Source organism: Protomyctophum bolini, assembly GCF_963924005.1.
Source record: "Protomyctophum bolini genome assembly, chromosome: 20".
Lineage (NCBI taxonomy): Eukaryota > Metazoa > Chordata > Actinopteri > Myctophiformes > Myctophidae > Protomyctophum > Protomyctophum bolini.
Genome location: NC_137881.1, coordinates 8,659,666 through 8,687,482, shown reverse-complemented (window position 1 = coordinate 8,687,482; position 27,817 = coordinate 8,659,666). Strand labels below are relative to the sequence as shown.

At 43.6% G+C, this 27,817-nt stretch overlaps 1 protein-coding gene across 3 annotated transcripts; it reads left to right on the top strand.

Moving 5' to 3' along the window:
• Positions 1 to 400: 400 nt before the first annotated feature.
• On the top strand, positions 401 to 24,040 carry wrap53 (WD repeat containing, antisense to TP53). 3 transcript variants are annotated; one of them, XM_080792970.1, is made up of 12 exons: positions 401 to 585; positions 1,538 to 1,946; positions 2,043 to 2,265; positions 2,785 to 3,025; positions 3,301 to 3,393; positions 5,928 to 6,036; positions 7,474 to 7,562; positions 11,712 to 11,935; positions 15,016 to 15,230; positions 16,718 to 16,821; positions 18,366 to 18,509; positions 19,815 to 24,040. In XM_080792970.1, exons 2-12 carry the CDS (start codon positions 1,746 to 1,748, stop codon positions 20,044 to 20,046), a joined length of 1,875 nt encoding a protein of 624 aa, XP_080649096.1. In that variant the 5' UTR covers positions 401 to 585; positions 1,538 to 1,745; the 3' UTR covers positions 20,047 to 24,040. The 3 variants fall into 3 exon arrangements, with proteins under 3 accessions (XP_080649096.1, XP_080649094.1, XP_080649095.1); XM_080792968.1 differs by having other exon boundaries at positions 1,538 to 2,265; XM_080792969.1 differs by having other exon boundaries at positions 1,538 to 2,267; positions 2,793 to 3,025.
• Positions 24,041 to 27,817: the final 3,777 nt, after the last annotated feature.

The following is a 27,817-nucleotide window of genomic DNA, read 5'->3' as shown; positions in this document are numbered from 1 at the left end:
TCTGATGACATGGTGTCGTCCACACTGACAGTTTTTGTATTGACTTGTTCTTCCGTTCGAAATGTATGCATTCTGCATATATAATACATTTTTCAATTCAATTTGCCTTGACCAATGACCGTGGTGACTGTATTTTCAATAAAACATTTGTAATTGTCTGGTTCTGACATGAATCTTTGCATTTGATTGGTATAGTAGATAAGTCTAAGATTGCTGTTGAATTGTTAATATATATACAGTACGGTCCTGTAACAGCAGGGTTCGATTTGATTTGTAAAACAAATGGGAGCAATGCCCCGAGCTGAACAGAAGGTGGCGGTAGTGCAACAACGCTGGACGAGGGGGGAAAGAAGACAAGCAACTCTCGCGATATGTAACAGCGAGAGAATAGCATGGCAGCCACGAGTGTTTACATACAACTTTTCATAATGAGTTGGTGAAGACGATTCAACAACTTTGTCGTATTGAAAAGAAGTATTTCAAAAGAGGTTCGGGTCTGAAAACCCGGACTCATTACGGAACCCCCCCCCCCCACACACACGTCGCTGAAGACAGAAGCCGGGTCAACAACCACCACACAGACAGGTTAGCAGCAGGTTGCTAGCCTAGCTTCATTGGGTTGTTTTTTGTTTTGTTAAGGTCTCTGTTTAGTGTTTATGTTTCTGGGGGGAAAAGTGCATTTTCTCACGTGTCGACATTACATGTACAATTTAATAATAACAATCTACAACTTTTAACCGGGTATGTAAGCTTCACTGGTTCTTAAGCACACGTTCTTATTGATTGACTGAATGCATTATTAAATGTTAACAGTTTGTGTGTAGGAAAAATCACAGGAACGGAAGATACAGTTCAAAGCAAGGTCTGCTAAGAGGATTTATAACCCAAGAAGAAGCACAATGGCCTGTTTTCCATTGGGGTCCTTCATGTTCAATTCATCTTTATATGTTCAAAAAGAGAAACATATTGTATATTGCCATATTTACTACTAATTATTGAAAATGTAAAAGAAGGCATTGTGACAAAAGGAAGACGGGTTGAGAATGGTTATTTGCTTGTCAAGAATGTGTCTGAACCAGTGGTGGAAAGTAAGTAAATTTACTCAAGTACTGTACTATAGTACAGTACTTGAGTAAACTACAAATACCTCAAAATGTTACTATAGTAACATTTTGAGGTATTTGTAGTTTACTAGAGTATTTTACATTTCCAATACTTTTACTTCTACTCCACTACATCTCAGAGGCAAATATTGTACTTTTGTTGATTATTACAAAACATACATTATCCACTTAAGCCCTATATACATTTCGTCAACATACAAGCTCACAATGCGTCACGTTGCGTCGCATTGTGAGCTTGTAGATCAGCTATTTTCAAAATATTTTAATTTGTATACATTTGAAAACCTGCATAAAGAGCACTTCCTAGTTTTTACTTTTGGTACTTTTAAGTTTTAAGTTCATTTTGATGTAAAACAACTGAGTACTTTGTCCACCACTGCTCTGAACAACGTGTGCCTCTCCTCTGCTCTTAGGCCAGCCAGCGTGTGCTGTGATGTCCCCGTCCTCCAGCAGACTCAAACACCCACCCTGCAAAAAGAAGAAGCACTACCCCAGTAGCACCTATCTCACTCACGTCTGACCCGGAAGGGACTCGCGGCCAAACATCCAACACTTGGGCGGGGGGGTGACGTGAGGCGGGGACTGAGAAAGGAAGAGAGAGGCGGGGCAGGGCGGGCAGACATGTCGAATACAGCGGGCGCGAGTGGTGGAAGTGAAACAGACTTAGGCCAGGATGGTGGAGGTGGAGGTGAAGTAGGCTTAGGACAGGCTGGTGAAGTAGGCTTAGGACAGGGTGCTGAAGTTGAAGTAGCCTTAGGACAAGTGGGTGGGTGCGTAACAGTCTTGGGACAGGGTGGTGAAGTTGAAGTGGCCTTAGGGCAAGTGGGTGGGTGTGTAACAGTCTTAGGAGTCGGACAGGGTGGTGAAGTTGAAGTGGCCTTAGGACAAGCAGGTGGGTGTGTAACAGTCTTAGGACAGGCTGGTGGAGGTGTAGCAGTGGTGGGAGAGGACACGGAGGCAGAGGGCAATGTCACCCAAACGGTGTCACCCGAGGGCGAGAACTCGACGCTGGGATTCGAGGAAGGAGCCCCACCGTCCATCAAGCGGCCCAGGCTGAGCAAAGAGGGGCCGGGTGCCGAGGCGTCGGCACCACCGGGGCAGGCTGGACCGCTGCCGGGAGACGGAGCGCCATTTGCTCAAGGTGTGGTGCAAGGCTCTAGCTGTCGTCGTCATGCAACATAAGAGTCCTTGGTGTGGCCATTTGAACACCTGATCACGAATCATGCATTTATATATATATAGGCAAATACTTTTTCACTGCTATCTACGTTTATAAATGTAGCTAGGCTATCGTTTGTATCACATCTTTTGTAATGATGGCTAAGGGGTCTGAGATAATGCAACTGAATACTGTGCTCATAACAAAAGCCCCCACCTTCCTGAATACGGGTGGCTTTCCTTAGGTGTGCTTATGCTGCCACCTAGCGGCAGCAATAAGTTAAAGAATGGCTTGACCTACTGTTATTTTGCCCATTCCTTGTTCCAATCCTCGGCTACCTGCCCGTACCTATTTATTTGCTCACATTTTGGCAATGTTTATGCCGTTTTATATCGTAAGTCTTTAGTGATGTCAATTGTCAATTGCCTGGAACAACGTGTGTGTACAATGTGTGTATGAAAGGCAACATAATAATTGATTATGATGATTCAAATGTTGTAGCTGAGGAGGAGGAGGAGGCATGCAGCGGTGTGGTGAAAGATGGTGTTTCAAGTGGAGGAGGCGAACCACAGTCTCATCTGAACGGAGATGGAGGCCATGGCGGTGACCATGATGCTTCTTCAGATGGAGGCCATGGCGGTGACCATGATGCTTCTCCACATGGAGGAGAGGAGACGGAGGACCCCCTCCTGGAGGGGCAGGAGAGTAACCAGTCGGCTGACGTCCCCGGGCAAGGCCAGCAGTAAGTGAAGGGATGAGTAACAATACTTTTATCCTCTGTAACCGAGATGGTAGTTATTAATTAGTTAACCAAACTTATGTCGGAACTCGGAAGTGAGATTATTTTCTGCAGGTTTTTAAGGCTGGTCATTTTGAGTTGGAGCCGAAAAATCGCGAAGTTCCAGAGATTTATTGTTCTATTCACTGTTCAAATTGTTCAAATACACCTGAAGACGAGTTGAATACAAGCTTCTTTACACTCTATGGTCTTTTGTTCCCCTTCTGTCTGTTCTGCAGCCCACTAGACTTCAGCCAGAGCCCACAGATGCTGACTGGTTCATGGGCAGAGTACTCCAAACTCCAAGAGAATTATCTGAAGGGCTGCAAATGGTAACCCCTTAATTTAAATATTAACATAAACATGCCATTTGGGGATGATCTCTGTGTGCTGTACTGCGAATAACGAAAATACCTGATCTACAAGCTAACAATGCCTTGTGATGTGTTGTGTAGATCGGCTATTTTTTTAAGTGTTTTTTCAAAATGTCACCTATGTCCAAAATGGGGCCGCCCGGTTGAATGGTTAATCCAAAGGCCATTTTCTTAGCCATGTGGACCGTTGGGAAAACCCCTAAACCTGGTGGTGTTTGTGCCATGGTCTGTTTCGCTTCATTCAACAAAAAGTATTAAACACAACTGTTCAGAGCGTTTTCTTCCTGACTATACTGATGTAAGGCCTGAGATTATAGTTGCCACGTCACTGTGTAGCCACGAGGGGCTGCACAACAGCCGACGTGTACATAGTTATGCTTCTGCCACAATTTGCACGCGTTCCACATTATAACACAAGCACCGGAGGCGACACAAACTTGATAGTTCCACTATCCATGCTGCCTGCAGTCTCTGCACTTTTCACTTTCATATCTTCTGATTTTAACCAATGTCTTTCCAAGAATATAGGGTAGACCCTATGGGGAAGTTACAGTTAACTCTCATCATCAGAAATGGCAACAGAAGAAAGAGACCTCGTAATGGACATCTAAGAGATTATAGACATGAAAGACCTTTTTTAGAGAGTCCAGACGGTGCTAAAAAAAACAATAACAACCTAAAAACAGTCCCGGTAGATTGATTGAACGTCCCTCGGCCTGATCAAGCCAGCCAGAGGAGGAGTTGCACAGTACATTGGGTTGCCTTTATGGGCTTTTAACGACGAGTTATAAAGATGCGGGCAGAGACGGATTGCCTCACACAACCTCTCGTCAAACAGTGTCCATGTGCAGCCAGTCACCACACTCCAGTATGACCATGCATGAAGAATGCGTTGTCATAAAATCTGATCTGCACATGAACATAAAGTAGTGATGAAAGTTACTATAGGCTATGGATCTTCAACCCCTAGGGGGCTCCTCCGAATTACTGCAGGGGGGGCTGCCAAATCCTTGTCATAGGATTTATTTTTATTTTTAGATTAAGCGTTTGAACCCTATAGAGCGCCGCAGTCCCTCCCCCTTTCAGAAAAACGAGTGGCCCAGGAAATGAAAACCGAATGCATTCTCCCATCGGCACTTCTTATTTAATTTATTTAAAGACGGTTACGCCGCGGACAAAGCCAACTCGGATCGTGACAAATCATGACAATGAACACAATGTTTTGGGCCGATCAAATAATGTATAAGACTAAAAACAAAACAAATAGTGTTGTCTCCTGACTTTCTTTTCTTCTTTCTAATGATTTGATCGGCCCAAAACATTGTGTTCATTGTCATGATTTGTCACGATCTGAGTTGGCTTTGTCCGCGGCGTTACCGTCTTTAAATAAATTCAATAAGAAGTGCCGATGGGAGAATGCATTGGGTTTCCATTTCCTGGGCCACTCGTTTTTCTGAAAGGGGGAGGGACTGCGGCGCTCTATAGCACCTATTCTGAGGAGAGCTTTAGCCAAAATAGCAGACCTGCAAGCTCACAACGTCTTGTGCTGCAAGCAAGGCATTATTGTGACTGAGCTTGTAGAGTGGCTATTTTTGGCAAAGAGGTTTTGGGTAGAGGGAGGGAAGTACATTAGAGTGAAAGGTCAAGTTTACTAAGTATTGAGGGTTTAAGCGGTTGAATGTCTGAAAGAAATGTGAAAATGCACATTAACATGAATCCACTGTCAAGACAAGTTTTTGAAGCCATCTTTACTTCATCTCGCTTTATATACTGTAGGGGGGGAAACGTCAAAGACCCCTCCTCCTCCTATATGCTATTAATAATATGAATAGCATATAGAAGGGGTCTTCGACGTGTCATATTATGACAAGAGACTTGATTTTCAAGAGTGCACAATTGGAACCAAATGGACTCGTAACGGTCCATTTGGTTCTATTTGTCCACTCTCAGGGTTTTTAAATGGACCCGTAATGGTCCATTTGGTTCCATTTGTGCACTCTCAGGGTTTTTAGAACCCCCTCAAGGAGCCCTGAGAACCGATGCTCTAGTACTGTTTCCCAAACCGTTTTTGTCAGCACCCATTTCTGGGTCGCAGACCAATTTTTAAGGACACGACTCGAGTATTAAAAAAATATATTTATATATATATATTCTTTTATTATTATTACGGTATTATTATTGTATATTTTGTTAAAGAACTTGATACATTTTAAAACCAATAAATCCCATAAATAAAAAGAATAAGAAGTAGTGAAAATACCTGATCTACAAGCTTGTGCGCCTGTGGATCTGCTATTCTCACTAGTTCGGGTCTCGGGCAAACGTCAAATCTCTTTTGGGACTTGGGAACCACTGCTCTAGTATCAATATACCCTTACTAAGTGGATGTGTCGGGCAAAATGTGGCCCTAATGCTGCTATAACATAAAACCAGAGAAGGCGAATGTAGTCTGTCATTTATTGATGCGTGGTCTCTCTCTCTCTCTCTCTCAGGGCTCCTGACGGTTCCTGCATCCTGACCAACAGTGCAGACAACGTGCTGCGTGTGTACAACATCCCCGCGGAGCTCTACAGCTACAACTGGGACGCGCTCACCGAGATGGTGAGCCGCGGCAAAATAATAGTTTCTTCTCTCACTGCGGCTGCCGTGAGGAGAAGAAGATGGAATGATGTGTTATTGATCTGGCGTTCATTTGGTTCAGATATTGATTCCAGGCTCCTCGAGAGACGGGTTAAAATTGGATAACGATGATGGAGCGGTGCAACAACGTCAAGTTGGTGCTCCGTCTGCCGGGGGTTTCATCGGGTGACTCGAGCTGTTATTGCGGTTTTAAATTTAATTTCAGCTCTTGAGTCTGTTTACTCAGCCGCTAATGTGTCTGAACTTCTCTGAAGCGTTGAGCGTCACTCAGCGGGACAAAACACACTTAGAGCTGCCTTTGACTTTATGACAATTTATTTGACAAGTTGACGACATCCCACACTATTTACAATTAAGGCATTTTAGCGGCCCCCCTCTTATCCAGAGCGATTTACAAAGTGCACCGCCGTTACGGGACCAACAACTCGTGAAGTGGTCAATTAAATAGAGTGCTGGGAAAACGATGAAATGCAACAAAGCAACCAGTAGAGCAGGAACTGGGTAGACGTCAAAACCTAGCGTCTCTCTGTCTAAACGACATGTCTGTGAATCAGCCATCCAGCATACATCCATCTATACATCTATCATACACACCATCAGTGAACAAGGATGTCCATTTTGAAGATGCGCGCGCATCCACTTGCACTATGGGCTGCTTTCAATGGCCTGTATCGCCAAATTGGCGCAATGAATGTCGTTTCTGGTGAAAACAAGGTTTTTCAACGGCCGACAGCAAGCATTAAACAACATTTCTGGGTCTAACGTGGGACGTATGGGGGCTTTATGTCAACTTTGTATGTTTTTTTTTGTTGTTTTTTGTTGTAAATTAATCTACAAGCTTTAAGTAAGTAGTACATTTTATTTATAAAGCACCTTTCTTAACAATGTTACAAAGTGCTGTACATTGACACAATAAAATCAATCATAATTAAAACAGAGCTTCGTAGTTGTATAGAGGGTATGCGCATGCATAAAGTGAATGGCAGATCGAGTGGCATAGTGAATGACAAAGTGAATTTAACGTTGTTTAAAGTCATTTGATGCAATCAAATATGACTTTTCTGTTTGGATGTATGGGCTGTCTAGGCCAGAAAGTAGTTTTTTCCTACTCTGTAGGCACTCCCGCATAATGATGTCACACACATACCCTCTATTGCTATTTTTATTTTTGGAAAAGCAATTCCAGCTAAAGTGCTTCTGTGTGTTTTATTGTGTTGTATTTGTCTTGTTATTGAACCAATTATGGAAAGTATTAACACAAGCTTGTGACTAAACAATAACTAGTCCCATTTTCTGAGAAGTAACTGTTGGACATACTGGTCTAGAGGTAATGTTGTAACTTGTAAGTACGTAATGGTTTGCGTCCCTTCCATTCCCTCCCTCTCCTCCTGGTGGCAGAGTCCTGTGTTGAGAATGGCTGAGGGAGACACCATCTACGACTACTGTTGGTACCCCAAGATGAACTCCCTGGATCCTGAGTCCTGCTTGTGAGTCCAAGCCCTTTTATCACACTGACAGTCTGACACACACACACACGGAATCTCTAGGTACCTTCCGATTCAGAGGGCTACCATTCCATTTCCCCCTCACCGTGTGACTAATAAACAAAGTGCTTTCTAATGATCCGTCATAAAAACTTAATTTTACCTTCCATTATCCTTTATTACACTACAAGCAACAACAAAAAAACATTAAGGAGCTTTTTTGATGACCTTTGTATCGGCAATTATGCAGCTTATAAGTAAAATATACACTAATTAAATTAGTGTTAAGTTTTTCAAATTGAAAAACTACAAAGTAAACTTTTAAATCAGTCGGAACATCAGTTATCGGTGGTCCAAATTTGTGACCGGCATTGGCCGCCAACACACTGGTTGGGTTTGGGCTCCAGATAGTATTCATAGTGTTATCTTTGTCATGCTGGACTTTCTACACCCCACAATACTGTCGGAGGTTTAGACAGCCACAGAGTCCACAGATGGGAGGCAAACGCCATGCGCGCCTTAAATAAAGTCACGTTTGCCAAAATGACTCGTTTGTGTGTGTGTGTGCACATGCTCGACTACGACGGTGTCGCCGCCGTGCGTTCCCCGTGCACTCGAGTCTTTGAGCGTCGGAACGGAGGAAGAGGCTGTGTGCTGTACGTGTGAGTCGGTGCTTGATCCGTGCAGCTCTTGCGTTGGGTTGTGAGAGCCGTCTGCCAGCGTGTGAGAGACTGTTTAAAACGTGTTGTCTTCTCATTAGAAGTGAAGCGTTGGCTCCTCTGCTGCCTGTGCGTCTGTCGCGGCCCAGCGAAGCTGTTCCAGAGCCGCTGCGCTCTACTCAGCCAACTACCAGCACTCCAGACGGACGCCTTAAGAGCCTTATGATTCCCAGACTGGGGGGGGGGGGGGGGGGGGGGTTCTCTTTTCATCTGTCCCTCTCTCTCCGTCTTGCTGTGTGTGTGTGTGAGAGGCAGCATCCTGCCGTGCGGCTATAAAACGCTGTGATTATGACATCGGCTGTGTTTTTGTGTGTGTGCGCCGAGGCACGACCGACCGACGATCGGTGACACCCGTTACCGTGGAGAACGCCTGTCGTTACCGTGGCAACAAAAGGCTTGTGGGGGCCCCCACTAACGAGTTGAGGGCTGGCCGCCACACTCCCATCATCCCACCTCCCTCCCGTAACCCTCCCACGGCCTCCCACCGTTCCCTCTGATCAGGCCCCAGCGTGGGCAGCGCTCCACCCCGCCATCAGGCAGCCCTTCCTGGGTGAGAGGACAGGAGGGTGGGGGTCAGGGGTTGGAGGTCCTTAGCATGACGGTTGTGTAAACATAGAGGAGGTGATTAATGCATGGGAAGAGCCACTTAGGGCCTTACGCGTGTTCGTCTGTCTGATGGTGTGTGTGTGTGTGTGTCTTTGTTTTACTATAAGTAAGTATACTACATTTCAGTGGTGTAAAGCAGAGGTTCCCAACCGGTGCCGGTTGTCCCACCAGTACACAAGAAGGGACTGCCACGTTTTCCCGACTGTCGCCAGGATTTTCCAAATAGCGGTAAAAAGTTGACTCAGCCCGGTCGAATGAAAATACCAAGGATTCGTCAGCAACGCGTCACTGACTGTGGTTTATTGCGACCAAAGGTCGCAGTTAACTATGAAACCTTGCGTTTTTGACACCTAACCCACAATCCCTGGGTATAGAGATCCCTGATGGCATCAATATTGGCCAGTAACTCATCTGACCTCAAACCTTAAACCCTTGGATCTCCATACTGTATATGGATATACAGTATGTTGATCCTTCCCCATCCATCATTCCTCTTCGATGTCTCCCTTTTGACTTATACTTATACCTGTCCATTCAATCTCTAGACGGGCCTGCCCCAAAGTTATTAGTGCAGCCGGCGAAAAGTAGAGTTCTCAACAGGCCCGACAATTAAGGCCCGGCCCTACCTGGGCCCTCATCAAACCCTGTACACTCAAGAGAATGTCCCCGCTATACCACCCTTAGATCTCCATATACTGTTCTGACATCATTCCATTATGTTGATCTGACCTCATCAAACCCTGTGCACCCTGTGCAATTATATTGTGATATAATAATATAGCAGCAGGTAGGCTACTTAGGCCAGTCGACTGTCTTCTGTAGGTTAGGTTTTGGTACGATGATGCGTGACGCTGCGCAAAAAGTCCTTCTGCACACCTACAATGGACAGGTGCGTCGGATAACTGGAACTGAGAAGTAGATGCCTGATGAAGGTCTGACGACCGAAACGTTGCTCAATCAAATCTAAACTCAAGTGAAGACAGTGTGCGGGATTCTAGATTAGTACAGTAAAACAAGCCGAGTGCTATACCTCGCTGTCTGTAATGAGTATGAGAACGTTCCTCCTAGAAGCTGACAGTAGTGTGTGCCCTTCATCCTATGTCTGTAATGAGGATGAGAACGTTCCTCCTAGAAGCTGACAGTAGTGTGTGCCCTTCATCCTTGGATGGGGATCCTAATAAAACTCTGAAAAACTCTTATCGGATCAGTGCCACACTTCAGGCTGTCTTCCTTTTCAGGACAAAGAAAGCCAGGCGTTTGGACGGGCCCAGAAGAAGAGATGTCCTCCAGGAGCCAAACTTGTCTGTCAAATAGGCGGTGTTGTTTGTTGTGATTCATGTTCAGATAATGGCTTGCGGTGAGTGAGAGAGACTTGTGGTCACAAATGTACAATAAGTCTCTATCTCTCCACCCTTCTCGCGCTCTCTCTCTCTCTCTGCTCTTTTATTCTCTCCTTTTCACTTGCCCTCTTCCCCTCACTCTGCCTTCGCTACTGGATCTTTTCATCTGCCAGAAGTGATGTGTTTGTTGCTGCTTCCTCCCGCAGAGAGGGAAGAAGGAGCCGCGCTGCTGTAGCTCTGCTAAGTTGTGCTGTGAGTTCTGGGCCGGGCTCCAAGCTAGCAGCAGTCTAGCATTATAATTGGGCATTTCCCTCTGCAACTGGAACAAAGCCGGGGCTCAGAGAGGCCCCGCGACAGAACACGGCCGGCGTTGGTAGGGTCTAATTTCTTTTTGTCTAATTGAGCCGCAGTGATGTTTCGCTCCGTTTTGTTCAACGCCAAACAATTGGGGAACTAAAAAGTCATGCCTCTGTATTTGTGGCCCGAGTTGAATCAATAAAGAGGGAGAGCCGTGGCTGGGGTCGTCTCTATAATGGATGCTGTGCCGATAGAGATGCTTTCTATGCACTAGCAAAGGCTCAGATGTGTGTTGTTGCTGTTTTATTGATCTCAGTGCTCTGCTGCATCCAGATGGATAAGGTGCCAATTGCTTTGGAGCGAGGAAATTGCATTTCTTTCTTAATGTGTTACTATTACGTGCTGAACGTCATCCCGGCAACCTCTTTGTAATGAGTTTCGGTCTGGCCCGTCAGAGTACAGGTGTGGGGAAAACAAACGGGTTTTAACCTTTTCTTTATTGCGCCAGCAGGCGATGATTTCATGAACAAACTGGCGGATTATGTGTCTTCCTGTCCCTGTGTCTTCACTGCACTTGTATTTGTTGATGTGTGCGTGACTGCGTGTGACTGAGTGCACAAGTGTGATTTAATGCGTTTTAATGCCTACCAGCTGTGACATAAATTGCCATCCAGGATTGATAAACACGTGCACATCACATTGTGTATTAGCAGTGGTGGAACTTAATTAAGTATTGCAATATAAAAAAATACTCTTACAAGTAAAAGTCCAGAATTCAAAATCTTCTTGAGTAAAAGTAAAAAAGTATTGGTATCAAAATGTGTATAGAGCGGAAGTGGTTAATGTATGAATCAAAGTAACTAAAATAGATGTAGTGGAGTAAAAGTTTAATATTTGCCTCTGGGATGTAGTGGAGTACAAGTAAAGGTTTTCAAAATACTTAAGTAAAGTACAAATACCTCAATTGTACCCATTTCATTTTGGTACAGTAAAAAGTACAGTACTTAAGTAAATGTACTTAGTTATTCAATTCAATTCAATCTTTATTGCAGACTCAGGGGAATCCATATCACAGTACAAAACACTTTTGAAATCCTGTCTCCTCTCTATTCTCAGCACTCTCACAGTCTGTGTCTCTCTCTCTCTCTCTCTCTCTCTCCATTCTCTCCTCTGTCCCCGTCTGAACCCAGCCTGGCCAGTAGCAGCCGTGACACCCCGGTGCACGTCTGGGACGCCTTCTACGGGGAGGTGCGCGCCAGCTTCAGGCCCTACAACCATCTGGACCAGATGACGGCGGCCCACTCCCTGCGCTTCTCCCCCGACGGCTCGCAGCTCTACTGCGGCTTCGACAAGATGGTCAGGGTCTTCCACACGGAGCGGCCCGGCAGGGACTGCGAGGAGAGACCCACCATAGGTGAGCCGCCGCCACACAGACAGCTGTAGCCGAGGACCACACCGCTGTGGCCAAATGACCTTATTATCCACGGTGTGCTTCATTCATTCAGTGACCGCCCACCAGTTTCCAAAGCATATTACCGAGGTTTTCAAGGTAGACTATTGGATTCCATTCATTTCAGTATGTTCTTTTTTAAATAAACGAGAAGAAACTTGGCTTGAGATAGGAAGTCTGTTACTTTTTGTCAAAAGTTTCAAGGTAGCTGAAAGTGGATTGATTTGAAAAGTTTTAGTCGAAGTTACTTCTTAGACACGGCAGAAATATCAGCACGAGAAGCTGTAGATTTAAGGTGACTTTACCGTTATCAGCTGAAAGTTTGAATTAAAAGATAGGAAAAATTTGGAATTACACCAACGTCTAACAAACGGCGTTTTGCTTCGGAATATCATTGGCAATAATGTAAGATATTTTCAGCACACGTATCGTACAACTGGTATGGTCCTTTTGATAATCGTTATAAGACCATAGAAATCATAACCCACATGGCAAGTCATTGTGAGCGGTGACGAGATGCAGAATGAATCATAGAAGAATTCTGGATAATGTTGGAGATATCTTCCTGACAATCCCGGTTTCTTTCAACTGCATGATGAGTAACAGATGGAGTGTCTCCGTGTGGGTGTGTGGCATATCTCAGAACATTTCATTCTCATGAGGACTGTCCCATAACTTTGCTACTGCAAGAAAGTGTGCCCCTAGTTCAGTCTAGTGTCGCTTAACAGACACCGTGTTGGAGTTCTAGCTTCAGAAAGTTGCGCTGCGTGCTCTGAAATGCAATATATGCTGCATCCTGCCAAGACGCAACCTATAGATGTCACATTTTACAAAGAGGATTGTGGGGGAAGAGAGAGAAGAAATGGTAACAATACCAAAACGTCATAACTGTAAGCGCTTCACGTAGTGCATAGCTAAGCACTATAAAAATGCAATCCATTATCATAATAAAAATAAAGATCACAAGAAGTGAGGTGCGCCCACTGTGGCTGCCACATGCTGAAAGCAAACATTAAAAGTCCATAGACTTGGCTGCCACAGGATGTCACCATGTGCTGGACGGTCATAAAAGTCGATAGACTTGGCCTGCCTGTATTGCCTGAGTTATACCTAGTTCATTGTCGGTGTCGCACGCTGAAAATAGTGAGCTACAAGCTCACACAGCGCATGTGTGTATACTCTCAGAGTTACTGATCAGAAAGTATTTTTTATTATCATTGCACAAGTGCAACAAAATTAGGTGGCAGCTCTCAGACTGCGTTAAAATGACAAGGGACTTGAAACAAAATGTGAAGCTTAACCCATTCTGACCGGGAACCCATTTTGGTGTTGGCATCATGTTATGCTTTAGCTATTGAAAAATAGCAGATCTACAAGCTCATAGCGCGCCACCGAGTGGCGCGCTACGAGCTTGTAGGTCTGCTATTTTAGAAAAATCGAAGGAACGACTGACATTTTTAGAATCTGATCTCAGGTCAGAATGGGTTAATCAGACCAGTGTGTGTCCAGTGGAAACCTCGTATGAATCTGATCTCAGGTCAGATATAATATAAAAACGGGTTTAAACGGATTCAAAACTATGATAAACAACACATTGCATATCAGGCTGTTATCAAATTGCACAAAGTCTCAGTCTAACTGGCTCTGCATCAACGTAATAAACATATGCACTGTGAACCAACGTGAGCCATGATGTCATACGTTTTGCCTGTTTACATGGAGAAGGGATACAACGGCGTTCTCAAGGATTTCCACTCTGGAAGGTGGTTTCACTTTGTTGCGTTTTTCACCTCCTGAAAACACCGTTCTCATGTAAAAGGACATCAGCAAACGATACTTTATTTTGCCGTTTTATATGAACACCATTCTCGTGTAAAGACCACCTAAGATGTCCCCGAGAGACGGAAGAGGGCCTGCAATTATTATTATTATTTTGGAGGGGGGGTTTGCAGTATTTATGACACCCTGAAGCCCCTTTCTTTCTCCTACACGGCAACTGGCAAAACACAGCGAAACGCCCTAGCTCAGCACTAACTCAACGGGACAGCGGTAAAAAGACGCCAGCACATTCTCTGTTCTTCCTGAGTGTCCTCGGGAAATATTATGCAGCATCTTTTGTTGCCTTTTTCAGAAGTGCAGTGGTATTTGTTTTCCTGGTCAGGTCCTCCTTAGCGCTGCCACGAGTGATTCATTTGTCACACAAATAATTGCAATTAACGATTTAATTGTGTTTTTGGCATTGAACATTGGGACATAAATTAAATAAATGCATTTGTTTGGCATTTAGGCATCGTAAACGTCGTAAAAGTTGCACAGGGCTGGTGTGAGAAATAAATTAAATATACAAGGAAATGACTGTCATATATTTAATATCTTTCTATGTGTAAAACAATTGGTGGAAATAGCCGATTTACAAGCTCACAACCAGCTATTTCCAAAAGTGCATTATGAACATTTTTCAACAAGGAAATAATTATGACGATTATGTAATTGTAAATTAACTTGATTTAAATGATTATGTTTTACTTACTTACTCAGCGATGAGAGCATTTTAGGCAGTATTGGCAGCTTTTCCGATGCTGGTATTGAAACAACCCGCACACTGTCTTGCAGTGAACTTTTAACCCATTCTGAACGGGAACCCATTTTGGTGTTGGCATCATGTTATGCTTTAGCTATTGAAAAATAGCAGATCTACAAGCTCATAGCGCGCCACCGAGTGGCGCGCTATGAGCTTGTAGGTCTGCTATTTTTTTTTAAATCGAAGAACGACTGACATTTTTTAGAATCTGATCTCAGGTCAGAATGGGTTCATCAGACCAGTGTGTGTCCAGTGGAAACCTCGTATGAATCTGATCTCAGGTCAGAATGGGTTAATAGGGAAACGGCAACGTTTCGGCCTATGCGGCCTTCATTAAAAGTTGGTTCACTGCATTTGAAGACGGTGTGCGGGTGTTGGTTCCTTTTTCTAAACTTGAAACTTTGGTTGAAAAAACCCCAAAACAAAGTAAGTAAATGTACTTCGTAACTCCACCTCTCCTTAGTGAAGGGCCAGGAGGGACAGACCGGGATCATCTCCTGCTTCGCCTTCAGTCCGTGCATGTCGGTGTACGCCTGCGGCTCCTACTCGCGCAGCGCGGGCCTCTACTCCTGTGAGGACGGCGCCCTGCTGGCGCTGCTGCCCACCCGCCACAACGGGGGCCTCACCCACCTGTTCTTCTCCCCCGACGGGAACTACCTGTACACTGGAGGACGCAAGGTGAGAGACTGGAGCACGCACACACACACACACACACACACACACACACACACACACACACTGTCTCTCCCACATTTATTACAGTTTAAAGACTGGAGCACGCACACACACTGTCTCTCTGCCACGTTTATTACAGTTTAGAAATATTGATATTCTCGGTTTTGTGTCGTTTTCAGTTTAGTTTTAGTTTTAGTTGGTTTTACGCATGCATGAATCATTTTAGATTTAGGAATTGTCTGTTTTTTTAAGGGGTCTGTTTGTTTGTTTTTCCTTCCGCCAAAAAAATGCAGTTCTGGCTTAACTGTGCAAGTCAGTTTTCTTGTCAATATGGTAGAGGAGGCGAAGCCCACGACCATTGGCCAAAGGGTGGCGCTATAGCACTCAATTGAAAATACAAACTTTGAACAGGCATTGCTCATGACCCGTTTGACCGTCAGCAATAAAACGTTTCCTCACGATGAACAAACATTTTTATAGCGCTTTTCAATGCACTACGTGCTTACTCAAAGCACTTACAATGGTCCATTAATTCATACATTGGGAGGTGAAGTGAAGCAGCGAACAGTCGACACCGGCGACTGTGTGTGAATGTGGGAAGTGAGGACACTTCCCACATTCACACACACACCAATGGTGGCAAGCTCTGGAGACAATGCGGTGTTCAGTAAGTGTCTTGCCTAAGGACACTTCGACATGTAGACAGGAGGAGCCGGGATTCGAACCGCCGACCCATGGATCATTGGACGACCTGCTCTACCTCCTGAGCCACAGCCGCCCCACAGTGGTTTCTATTTCAGCATGTTAACTTTCCAGGAAGATTAAAGGCTGTAGTTTCTAGGAATCCCCCTTGATGATGTCATTGGTAGGCAGGTTTCTGAACTGTCCTCAGCCCACCAATGAGACGAAGAGTGAGTAGATGGAAATGGTTACGGCCTTTTAAGAGACTTTAGGATATCTTGGAAAAAACGATATAAAAATTGCATGTATGCATTCATTACTTTATTATTAATTATTAATGAGAATTAGCGAGGACCAATTATATGAAGATAAAGGTTTAAAGAGGATGAAGCGCTCCTTTTAATAAGCCTGTAAGTACTGAAGTAATTGGTACTGATACTGTGTGGGATTTGGGTTACATAATTCTAAATTATGTAATCTTGATATTAAAGTGCTAGGTTGGCATGTCTAGACCCTTGTGTCTGCAAAAGCATACTATTTGTCCTTGAGTGCCCCCTTCCCCTCCCCCCCACACACACACCCAATAAGAAGATGCGTTATTAGAGCAGCCTTATGCTTTGAATGTTCTCTTATGCTCGTCATTAAAATCCACCCGTCTACTAAAGCACCGTGCCAATCTGTCGGGTAGAAGGAAACGACCAAGTCCCAAGCTGTGAGCATGTCTGGGCAAATGAACGGGTAAATGACTATCACCACTTGGCCTCGTCATTATTCTAACCTTGAGCATTATTTTGACCCCATGTGTATAGGACCCAGAAATCGTGTGCTGGGACCTGAGGGAGCCGGGCCAAGTGCTGTTCACTCTACGGAGGAAGGTGGCCACCAACCAACGCATCTATTTTGACCTGGACCCGTGAGTTGACCGTATAGCTAGTTGTCCTATAGCTCAGTGATTCTCCGTCCTCTTGAATAGGCTCTATGCATTGCACGCACGCCATTTTGGAAAGAACTTGGGCCCCGCCTTCCCTACTTCCTGTTCCTTCATAGGGTTTTACCGCTGATACTCCCGTGCTTGCTGCACTCCATTGGTTGCCCGTCAAATCCAGGATCAATTTCAAAATTCTCTTAACCCATTCTGACCTGAGATCAGATTCATACGAGGTTTCCACTAGGACACACACTGGTCTGATTAACCCATTCTGACCTGAGATCAGATTCTAAAAAATGTCAGTCGCTCTTCGAATTTTTCAAAAATAGCAGACCTACAAGCTCGTATCGCGCCACTCGGTGGCGCGATATGAGCTTGTAGATCTGCTATTTTTCAATAGCTAAAGCATAACATGATGCTAACACCAAAATGGGTGCCCGGTCAGAATGGGTTAATAACATAAAAGGCATTACACGGACTGGCTCCACTTTACATCTCTGAACTACTGCATGCAAAGCCAAACATACGTTCTCTCAGGTCCTCCGAAAAAGGCCTTGCCTGTCTATTCCAACAACTCAAAACAAAGGGTGATCGTGCATTTATTTGCAGTGGTTGCCCCCAACTTTGTGGAATGCCCTGCCCCTTGAGCTAAATAATGCAGAGTCTGTCGACGGTTTTAAGAACTTATTTCGGTACTTTTTTGAATTATTTGCATCTCAATGTTTTACCTTCTATTGTTTCATGCCCTTGTTTAACATGATTGTTTTACCTTGTTGTACAGCACTTTGTAACATTGTTTCGTAAAGGTGCTCCATAAATAAAATGTACTTGCTTAATACTTACTAATGAAGGCTCTGTTCCATTCTGGTCAAACGGAGTCAGGGTGCTGCTATTGTGTGTGTTGGCTCACTAGAAACACTGCTCGCTCTCAAAGTGTCCTTTAAGTGGGTTCCAGATGGCCCTGTGCGGGTGTGTAACTCTGAGAGTGTACGGGTCCATTTGGTCCCATTTGCACACTCCATTTATTGAGGTCCTTGAAATTAAAACATTTGAGAACCACACAGTGCACACTAAATTGAACAGAGCTTTAACCCATTCTGACCTGAGATCAGATTCATACGAGGTTTCCACTGGACACACACTGGTCTGATTAACCCATTCTGACCTGAGATCAGATTCTAAAAAATGTCAGTCGTTCTTCGATTTTTCAAAAAATAGCAGACCTACAAGCTCGTAGCGCGCCACTCGGTGGCGCGCTATGAGCTTGTAGATCTGCTATTTTTCAATAGCTAAAGCATAACATGATGCTAACACCAAAATGGGTTCCCGGTCAGAATGGGTTAATTGGTATCATCGGTAACACCTGTGAAGAAAGTAGGGAAGCGGCCCGGAAGTAGGAAGAGTTATTCTGTGCACACAGAGCCCATTTCAACCACACAGTTTGATATGCATTATTGATGATCATTTGAGGGTCCTTGACATGGAGACGTTCTTGAAGCGCCTGTCCTTTTGTGTTAATGTGCGCGCAGGTCGGGCCGCTATCTGCTGAGCGGGGGCACGGAGGGAGTGGTGTCCGTGTGGGACACCCAGACGGCGCCCACCGATGGCGGTGAGATGCTACTACAACCACAGCTCCAGTTCCAGGCCCACAGAGACTGCACCAATGGCATCAGGTTAGAGTTCAGATCAGTTTGGGGATTTCTATAACGTCACACCATGGAAGCAAGTGTTGCCTAGCGACGGGAAGCTAAAAGAAGCTAACATACGGTAAATGTAATAGTATTAATTCTGGATGAATGGAAATCAACCAAAGATTGCTCGTCTTTGCACAGGCAGGTTTAAGCGCTATATATGAGATATCTCGACATTGGCATATATTGTGTCAAGATGAAAAAACAGGTGACTCAATTTCCAAAATTACACACACCGGGCCGACCAATGAATTTTGGGCCTGAATTTAAACTATGCAAAACTAATATGATTACTCAACATGGGTTTATTTTGTCCACTGGAACCGGAGTTCACTGAAAGTAGGTGGAATAAAAATATGAAGTTGATGCCATTGCTAAGAAAAAAGCAGGCAAAAAAAATCTATATAGACTGCTCAAATCAAACTTATCTCCATCGTCTTGGGGAGTCTCCGACTGTCTATACGAAACGTTGATTTTCAGACCCAACAATTACCCAGCCAATGCTGGGTATACCAGCATCTCAACACTTTGATTGTAGGGTAAGGGAGATTGGCATGTCTCTTCACGACACATTGTCAGCCAAATAACCCCTGCAGCACCAGGCTATATATATATATATGAATGTATGTATCTTACTATCTATGTCTGTTTGTAGTTAAAGTGCGATTGCTGCCTCAGTTTCTGGCTTTTGTGTGATCATCCCCCCCCCCCCCCCCCCACCGCCACCCGCCACCCATCTGGCATGAAGAGACGTGAGAACTGCAATCTGTGGATGCTCGCCAGTCCCATATGTCAGAGTTTTAAACATTGATATCTTTCACTACAGCCCGGGCGCATTTATCAGCCGTCTCGCTTTGTAGCCTGCAGCTGCTCTTTAATGTTTTCCACACTGGGCGTTTATCTCTTATTCATTTATTCCTCGTTTCACCATCCATTCTCTCTCCGTTAACCCGTTCAAACCGGGAAAGCGTCTATGTTTGTCATTTTTAGATTTGAACCACATATTTCATACTTTGGCTATATATATATATATATATATATATATAAGTCATCATTTTGAACTCAAATCTTTGCTTCTGGGGGTCCCTGGAACAAAATATTTTGAGATTGGATGGGGGGGGACCAAATATGTATTATTATGGCAGTCCTTGACATAAAATGGTTTGAGCACCACTGATATATAAACATTTCAGAAAACAGTTAGGAAGATATTTGTAGAATTGGCCTCAGGTCTAAATTGGTTAATAGTATCTCTCTCTCTCTCTCTCTCTCTCTCCCGCCACCCAGTATCCATCCTTTCATGCCGTTGCTGGCGACGGCCAGCGGCCAGCGGCAGTTCTCGGGCCCCGGAGACAGCGACGGTGACTCGGCGTCCGACGAGGGCGAGGAGGGGGGCGAAGCGACGTTGTCGTCCCCGCACGACAACGGCCTCAGCCTGTGGTGGGCCGGTCCACTCGGTGGTTCTGACGCAGCGGCGGAGGAGGAGTCGGACCGCGACATGCCGGCGGTGGAGGCCTAGAGTACACCGTTCTGTCCTCCACCACCCCGGAACCAAACCCAGCTAGAACAAGATGATGTGTTCTTATAGGAATGAAGACAGGGCTAACTGCACGTCACAGGTGATTGGCTGTGACTAAAGGCCTATTCATGCTCCAGTTTTAGGTGATAAGGTGACCACCGAAAACTACAATATGACGTCACGCCAGTGGTCACCGTTCACACAAACACATCTCTCTGTTTTTACTATGGTGGTCACCTCATCACCTAAAACTGGAGTATGAATCGGCCTCCATGCTTCTTTTAGGATCCAGGGAATAGAAACTTTCAGATAAAGAACCTTACAAGCGCGTTTTTCTTTTCTCCTTTTTTTTCCCCCCGCAAGGTTTTGTAGAAGTTTGTGGAATTAGAAGTTTCTAATTTATGGAATTTCTTTGATTTTATTTTCCTTTTTATTTATTCATGAAATTACTTAATTAATTCATGACATATTTTGGGGGGGAATGGTGACCTTTTGTAATGTTTTATAATAGGCTATTCATTCCAACAAAATATAGGAAACAAAAAAATAAATGGGTTTGAGAACCAGTGCCAAACCCAAGCCTCCGTGTTTTTCACATTCAAAATCCCATAGATTTTTACATCATAAGAACTGTTAAAAAAAAGAAAAAGGTTCCAGTGGTGGCTTTGCGTCGTTAGTTATATTTGATAACGTCTGTATTTGTTGAAAAGTGAATTATACCCACAAGTAGAGTGGCGTTGGAAAGAAGCTACAGTAGGAGAAATCATGTGATTGAAGTTAATTAGATTTTGTGAAATTTGTGATCGGTATTTGTGTGTGTGTTATTTAGTTTGTTCTGAGAACTGACGAAGCTGAAAGCTCTCCCCTCCTACAGAAAGAGAGATGTGGTGCTGATCAGGTGTGCCTGAGAATTGCAGTTGATTTAGGCGTTCCTTTATTTTTGTACTCTCTGGATAAATTAGTACCTTTTACTGTCAGTTGATGCCTCTTAACTAAAATTGAGTAAAATGGAACTGATATATTTAATTTTTGGAACGCAGTTCTTTATGTTTAAGAAGTCTATGGGATTTTTGAATGGGGAAAACACTTGTGTGACCCAGAGGGGTGTGTGGTTTTTGACGTCGGGTACTTTATATGCTTTGTTGATCGGCGGGGTCCCCCAGGGCTCAATACGCGACCCACTACTTTATTTTGGTTTCTTTAATGTTCACCTACTGTGACATGTCAAGAATAGAGACGTTATGTTCAAGTGGCCAAATGGACCATTACAGGTCTGTAACTCTCAGAGTTATGGGGGTCCTTTTATATTAAAAGGTTTGCGAACCACTGAGTTAGTTGATTGCTATTCCCTGGATTGGATTGGATTGGGACAAGGTTCTTTATCTGAAGGCTTCAGTCATTTGTGCCTCTATAGTATCGTTGCTATGTTGGTAACTATAATCCATGATTATGTGTAGTAGTGTGATTATGTGTAGTATTGAAGGCGTCAGTCATTTGTGCCTCTAGTATCGTTGCCATGTTGGTAACTAAAATCCATGATTATGTGAACCTATATTATGCCAAGATGATGGTTAATGTTTTAGTAGTCCCGTGTGGCTAGACTGTTGCCTCCCACATTTTTCAAATGCTTCCGTAAGTTCCGTTCATACAGTCTGGAGCTCTGATCATGAGCTAGTGAAGCCGCCTCCACACTTCCGTTTCGTCGTTTATAGTCGTGCAAATTTATCTGAATATAAATCGAAACCATCTAAGCATAATTTAGCTTCTTGCTGCTTAGCAGAAATTGATATCACAAATATAAATGTAAAGACATTTAAAATATATTTTCATGAACGGAAATGCCAGCTTCCTTGCTTGGATTTCTTGGAGGTGTAGTTCCAGACTCTATAGCATTCAGAGATTGTGGAATAGTTGTCTGGCTACGTAAGACTAATGTTTTTTTATACCAGGGAGTTTATGACATTTCCTCGTGAATGACGACCACCTGCACTCGGGTTGACACCAGAGATCCACAGAGAAACAAACCCTGGAGCAGGGTTTGGCTCAGTGATAAATATTTAGCTTGATAATAATGTTAATACATTTAATTCATAATGCACTTTTGAAACAAACATCGCAAAGTGCTACAGAGCTAAAAAAAACATTGTGTAAAAACAACATACAAACCGCAGAAATGTAAAAGGATAAAGTAAGAAATTAAGTTGCACAAAGGTCAAAATTAGCCAGTACAGCTGAACAAAATGTATTGTTAAATAGGAAGGATTTTAGTCCCTTTTTTTTTAAAACACTGTCTGTGCTCTCAGGTGGTCGGGTAGAGTGTTCCACACACGAGGCTCAAATTGCTTTCACTATTACCAATAAGTGGTTAATTTTGCCTTAACTTTCAACTTATTTTGTAGAGTATGAATTTTATGTTTTAAAACCTTTTTTTTTTTTACTACTTCTCTGAACACTGTATTTAGTTGCAGATACCTGCCCCAGACACATGCCCAAATGGCACCGAAGATGTACCGTAATTCATATATATATTTTTGTCTTTCCACATTGTTCCAGAAAATATGCTCAGCACTGGGACCCTGCAGCATTCATTTTGGAACAGTAATTCCATGGTTTTCTTTCAAACTGAATTCTGCAAGTCACAGTTCTAGACCAGTGGGTTCCCAAACTTTGAGCGTGACCCAAAATAGAAATTAGACATTCGCCTGTGACTCAAACTGCTGAAATTGGCAGATCTTCAAGCTCACAACGGGTGTCTTTTATTTTATTTCTTCATGAAATTACATAGAAAAATAATTTATTAAATTCATTTTTAATTCATGATTATTTTTCCTTTTTTGGGAACGTTTTTTGAAAACGTAGGAAACAACAAAAAAAACCCTATACATAAATGGGTCCCGACCCACTGATTGGGAACCGGTGGAACCCTAGGCATAGATAGACCAAAGATGTCACCAAAAAAGACTACAGAAATGAATGCTACACAGTAGGACTTTAATGTTGTTGTTTTTCCGTTCCCATTGAATTTGTAGAAATGACTTTAATTGAAAGTGAATTGAGCCAGAAGAGAACCTTTATTGTGGACCTGCTGCTCCTGGCCTGACTGAGTGGCTTCTGTGGGACTGTTTTTGTTTATCCGTTTGTGGCTATGTGAGGCTGCTCCCAAGAGTCTGTCTGTGGCTGTAAGCCAGGGCCGATTCATACTCCTATTTTAGAGCCGAATAAAAGTCGGTTCGGCTCTGTCGAGCCTACAATGTGACATCATTTGAGGTTCGGGGGGGGGGGGAGGGTACCGTCCTAAAGTCATCTCTTCGGTGCTACTGAAAATTTCTGACGAGCCGAAATCATTTCTGCACTACAGCGCCGAAACAGCGGTAAAAAGTATATGAATCGGCCCAAAGGCTTCTCCCAAGAGTCCTACTTGCTATACTGTAGTTTACCTGCCATTTGTTCCCATGCTTAAATTCTGTAAACTGATTAATAGAACCTCTTGTTTCTAACTCTGTTTTTGTAACTATTGTGTGTGTGTGTGCCAAAGTGTTGCATCACTTTGCACATCCATCCATCAAATGTATATTTTTGTAAAGCCATGATGAAGAACTGGATAGTTTGAACCTCAACCATCTGTGAAGTGTTTATTTTTAAATGAATGTGCTTGTGTAATTACTGGTACCTCAGCATAATATTAGTCTACAGATAATCATATTTAAATTACATTTTTATATCCGGGTCAATGCTTATGTCGCGGTGTTAATTAAATGCAACAGTTGGCTTACTGCCTTACTGGGATTAGTGTGCCGTAGAATGCGCACACAGGTACAGTTAGTAACGCGTTACGGGTTACTGCTTTTCTACTAATAACGGATGTAGTTACCCTTTACCGTTCAGTAACACTGTTCTAGTTACTGTGATTTAAATGGGTGCGTTACCTGCGTTCTGTTATGTTCTCCAACTGAACAGTTTCCCCCTTCTGTCATCTAACCTACAGGTCATGTGCTGTCACACTAACATGAAAGCACGGCCCCAAGAAAGTGAAAGTAGCAGAGAGGAGTAATGATTGGTTAACCTAGTGGGTAAGCCAATCAGAGACAGACACACACAGACAGAGACACACACACACAAATGCAAGTCACAGCGACAGTGCCAGTTTTGGAAATATAAACATTATTTTGAAATTGTGGAAATAAAGGAAGGGCGCTAAAATATTGTGGTCAAATGTAAACTAAAATTGTTGTGTTGTATTGTTCCACTACATTTCATAATGACTGCTAAGGCCACAATTTATTAGAGTTCAATGATGCAAATGCTTCAACTCCAACAGAGTGCAACAAACTAGAATTTAGTTCAACATAAACCAGACCAAACCAGTCGAAAGTAACTAAGTACATTTACTTAAGTACTGTACTTAATTACTGTTCTGTAATTAAATTTTGAGGTATTTCCAATACTTGTACTTTTGCTCCACTACATTTTCTGAAAACTTTAGTTACTTGTTACTTCTGCTATTTTCAAAAGATTTAATTTTGCACATTGCAAAACTTGTGAAGGGACATTCTTCATAATGAATACTTTCTACTTTGTAAAAGTAACGTTCTGGACTTTTTAAGCTAGATGTGAGGGCCTCTAGTTTGATACAGTATTGTAAGTATAAAACTTTAGTACTTTTTCCACTACTGGTAACATGTATGACATAAATGGTAAATGGAGCATTTACATAGGCGCTTTACATAGATTGTGCATTACATTCACCCATTCACACACACATTCATACACCGATGGCGGCGGAAACCATGCAAGGCACCAACTGTAGCACATCGGGAGCAATTAGGGGTTCAGAGTCTTGCTCAAGGACACTTTGACACTAAGGGCTGTATTTTGAGTGTCTTAAGTACCAGGTCTTATTACCTAACTTGAGTAAACTAAAGACCTGGAGGCGTGATCAATGCCATTTGGCTATTCTGAGTGGCCAAAGAGCATTGTTCACGCCTCCAGGTCTTTAGTTTACTCAAGTTAGGTAATAAGACCTGGTACTTAAGACACGCAAAATACAGCCCTAACTGTGGGCCTCTGGGGGAGCCCGGGTTCAAACCGGCAACCTCAGGGTTACCATCCAGCCACTCTGTCATACATGCATGTTGTTGCTCTTCAGACTACAGATTTTTTGTCTGTCTTCAGACAGACAAAAATCAGATTTGGGCCATCAGCCTGAACATAGCCTAAATTATATTGCTAAAGTCTTTCAAAATGCCGCCTGAAGAGCTGAAAGTGTTATTTGTAATGCCAAGGTAACTTGACCTTTAACCTTCTACCAGGAGGCTTTGCTAAATGTCTGTGGCTTGTTGATTCCAAACGACACAACCCTTCAGCTCTGGGTTGTAAAACGGGTGGGTTTTAGGGTTTATGATATTCACAGTAAAGTTTGATTCAGTTTAGTTTCTTCTAATGTCATAAAGTTAACACCGACTACCTGGTTTCCTGAACTCCACACCTTCATTTCTTATTATATCAGATTTTGATGACCCGTAATAATCCAGTGATGATTTCAGGATTATTTCATGAGCCCGAGGGGCTCCTCGTAAAAAGCCCTGGGCACGATTAGCTCCCATTTATGAGATGGAAATTATTCATAGCTTTCACCTTTTCACATACACTTCCGTGTGACTGCACACACTCACACATTTGATTGTCTTTAACCCATTCTGGGCGGGCACCCATTTTGGTGTTGGCATCATGTTATGCTTTAGCTATTGAAAAATAGCAGATCTACAAGCTCATAGCGCGCCACCGAGTGGCGCGCTACGAGCTTGTAGGTCTGCTATTTTTTGAAAAATCGAAGAACGACTGACATTTTTTTAGAATCTGATCTCAGGTCAGAATGGGTTCATCAGACCCGTGTGTGTCCGGTGGAAACCTCGTATGAATCTGATCTCAGGTCAGAATGGGTTAAACCGCAGGGGCACCGCCGACGCCGAGCCGGAGAAGCTATATGCTTCTGTTGTGTTGTGCAAGTTGCTTAGCGACCGTCTCGGAACGAGACAAGTGCCCCTCGGAGAGAAGAGAGAGAGAGAGAGACGCCGCGTGGGGAAAAGGGCTTGAGAGGGGAGTGTGTACAGAAAAGAAAGTGCGAGAAGTGGGCTGTGTCTGTGTGCTAATCCAGCTGTGCCATGATGATTGCCCGCTTTTTATTTTATTTGATGGCTTGTCTTTCCTCCTGTAATAGCGGTAGTGAATGGAGTGTGAAGGGAAAGGGCCTTGTTCTGGCGGCTCGGGGAGATTCGGCGGTTGATGGTGGCGGGAGGGTGATGGTTTGTGCATGGTGTTTGTCAGCCGAGGGTGTTGAGTGTTTGTGTGGGTGTTTGTCAGCTGAGGGTTGATGGTTTGGCGGGAGGGTGATGGTTTGTGCATGGTGTTTGTCAGCTGAGGGTGTTGAGTGTTGGACAGCTTTAGGTCGAGGCTCTGAGAGCAACTCTTGACAGAATGATCTGAGCCGGTCCACGCAGCAGTGGTGCGAAGTAACTAAGTACATTTTTGTACTCAAGTACAGTTTGAGGTATTTGTACTTTACTGGAATTAAACACTTCAGCCCTACTGTATATATATAGCCTACATTACAGGCCATTTGACAACTTGGCTGTTAATTTGTTTTAAACTTTTCAAAATGTAGTAGCACTGCAGTCAAAGTGCTCCAACAGTTAAACAACCTGCCAATATAATGTTTAGCGAATAGTGCTGATCTTCAAGCTCACAACACATCACGATGGATTGTTAACTTGTAGATGGGCCATTTTGAATATCTTTTGTAAACACAAGTGTACGATTGTACGACTACTGATAAATGTGCACACGTACGTAGAATATGGGTCCACCCTGTCCTGTCCACATGCATTTAGCTTGTTCCTGATGTTCTGTCCGTTTCTGTTTCTCTCACATAGCCACTGATGCACACACACAGACACGCACTACTGTCTGTCCGTCACAACGCACACACACACAAACACAAACCCTTTGCCACGGCGAGGCTATTACCTTCGTCCCGAGGTAGCTTCAATGTATCCTTTCCTCGTGTAGTTAATTAGCCTATCTATGTGAAGTGTTTGTCTCCACGCTTTCCACTTATGCGTTACGTTCCCGTCTTGAGTGATTCTGCATGGCCGTGCATAAGTGCCTGCCATTACATGCCCCGTGTGCGCTCATATATACACACAGCGACGACGCGCACAAACCCCAGCACTTGTCACTGAAGCTAATGTGCAGAATAGCAAGTAATGGCATTTTGATGTTAACCCATTCTGACCTGAGATCAGATTCATACGAGGTTTTCACTAGGACACACACTGGTCTGATTAACCCATTCTGACCTGAGATCAGATTCTAAAAATGTCTAGTCGTTCTTCGATTTTTCAAAAATAGCAGACCTACAAGCTCGTATCGCGCCACTCGGTGGCGCGCTATGAGCTTGTAGATCTGCTATTTTTCAATAGCTAAAGTATAACATGATGCTAACACCGAAATGGGTTCCCGTTCAGAATGGGTTAAGGCATTTTGGGCGGGAACCCCTTTTGGTGTTGGCATTATGTCATGCTTTAGCTATTGAAAAATATAGCAGATCTACAAGCTCATACAAGCTTTTGCGTCTGCTATTTTTGAAAGATTGTGAAAATGTGGCACAAATCTTTGAATATATATTTCAGAGCGAACATTTTTAATCAAAATATTGGCTTCTGGGGGGGGGGGGGTCCCTGGAACTACATATTTTGAGATGGGGGTCCGTGGC

Bases quoted from the DNA above. Each gene is read 5' to 3' on its own strand.
- wrap53 (XM_080792968.1), top strand. From the start codon at position 1,746: ATGTCGAATACAGCGGGCGCGAGTGGTGGAAGTGAAACAGACTTAGGC. The intron at 3,026-3,300 runs GTAAGTGAAGGG...TCTGTTCTGCAG, and splicing joins GTCCCCGGGCAAGGCCAGCA to CCCACTAGACTTCAGCCAGA. The intron at 15,231-16,717 runs GTGAGAGACTGG...CCATGTGTATAG, and splicing joins TGTACACTGGAGGACGCAAG to GACCCAGAAATCGTGTGCTG.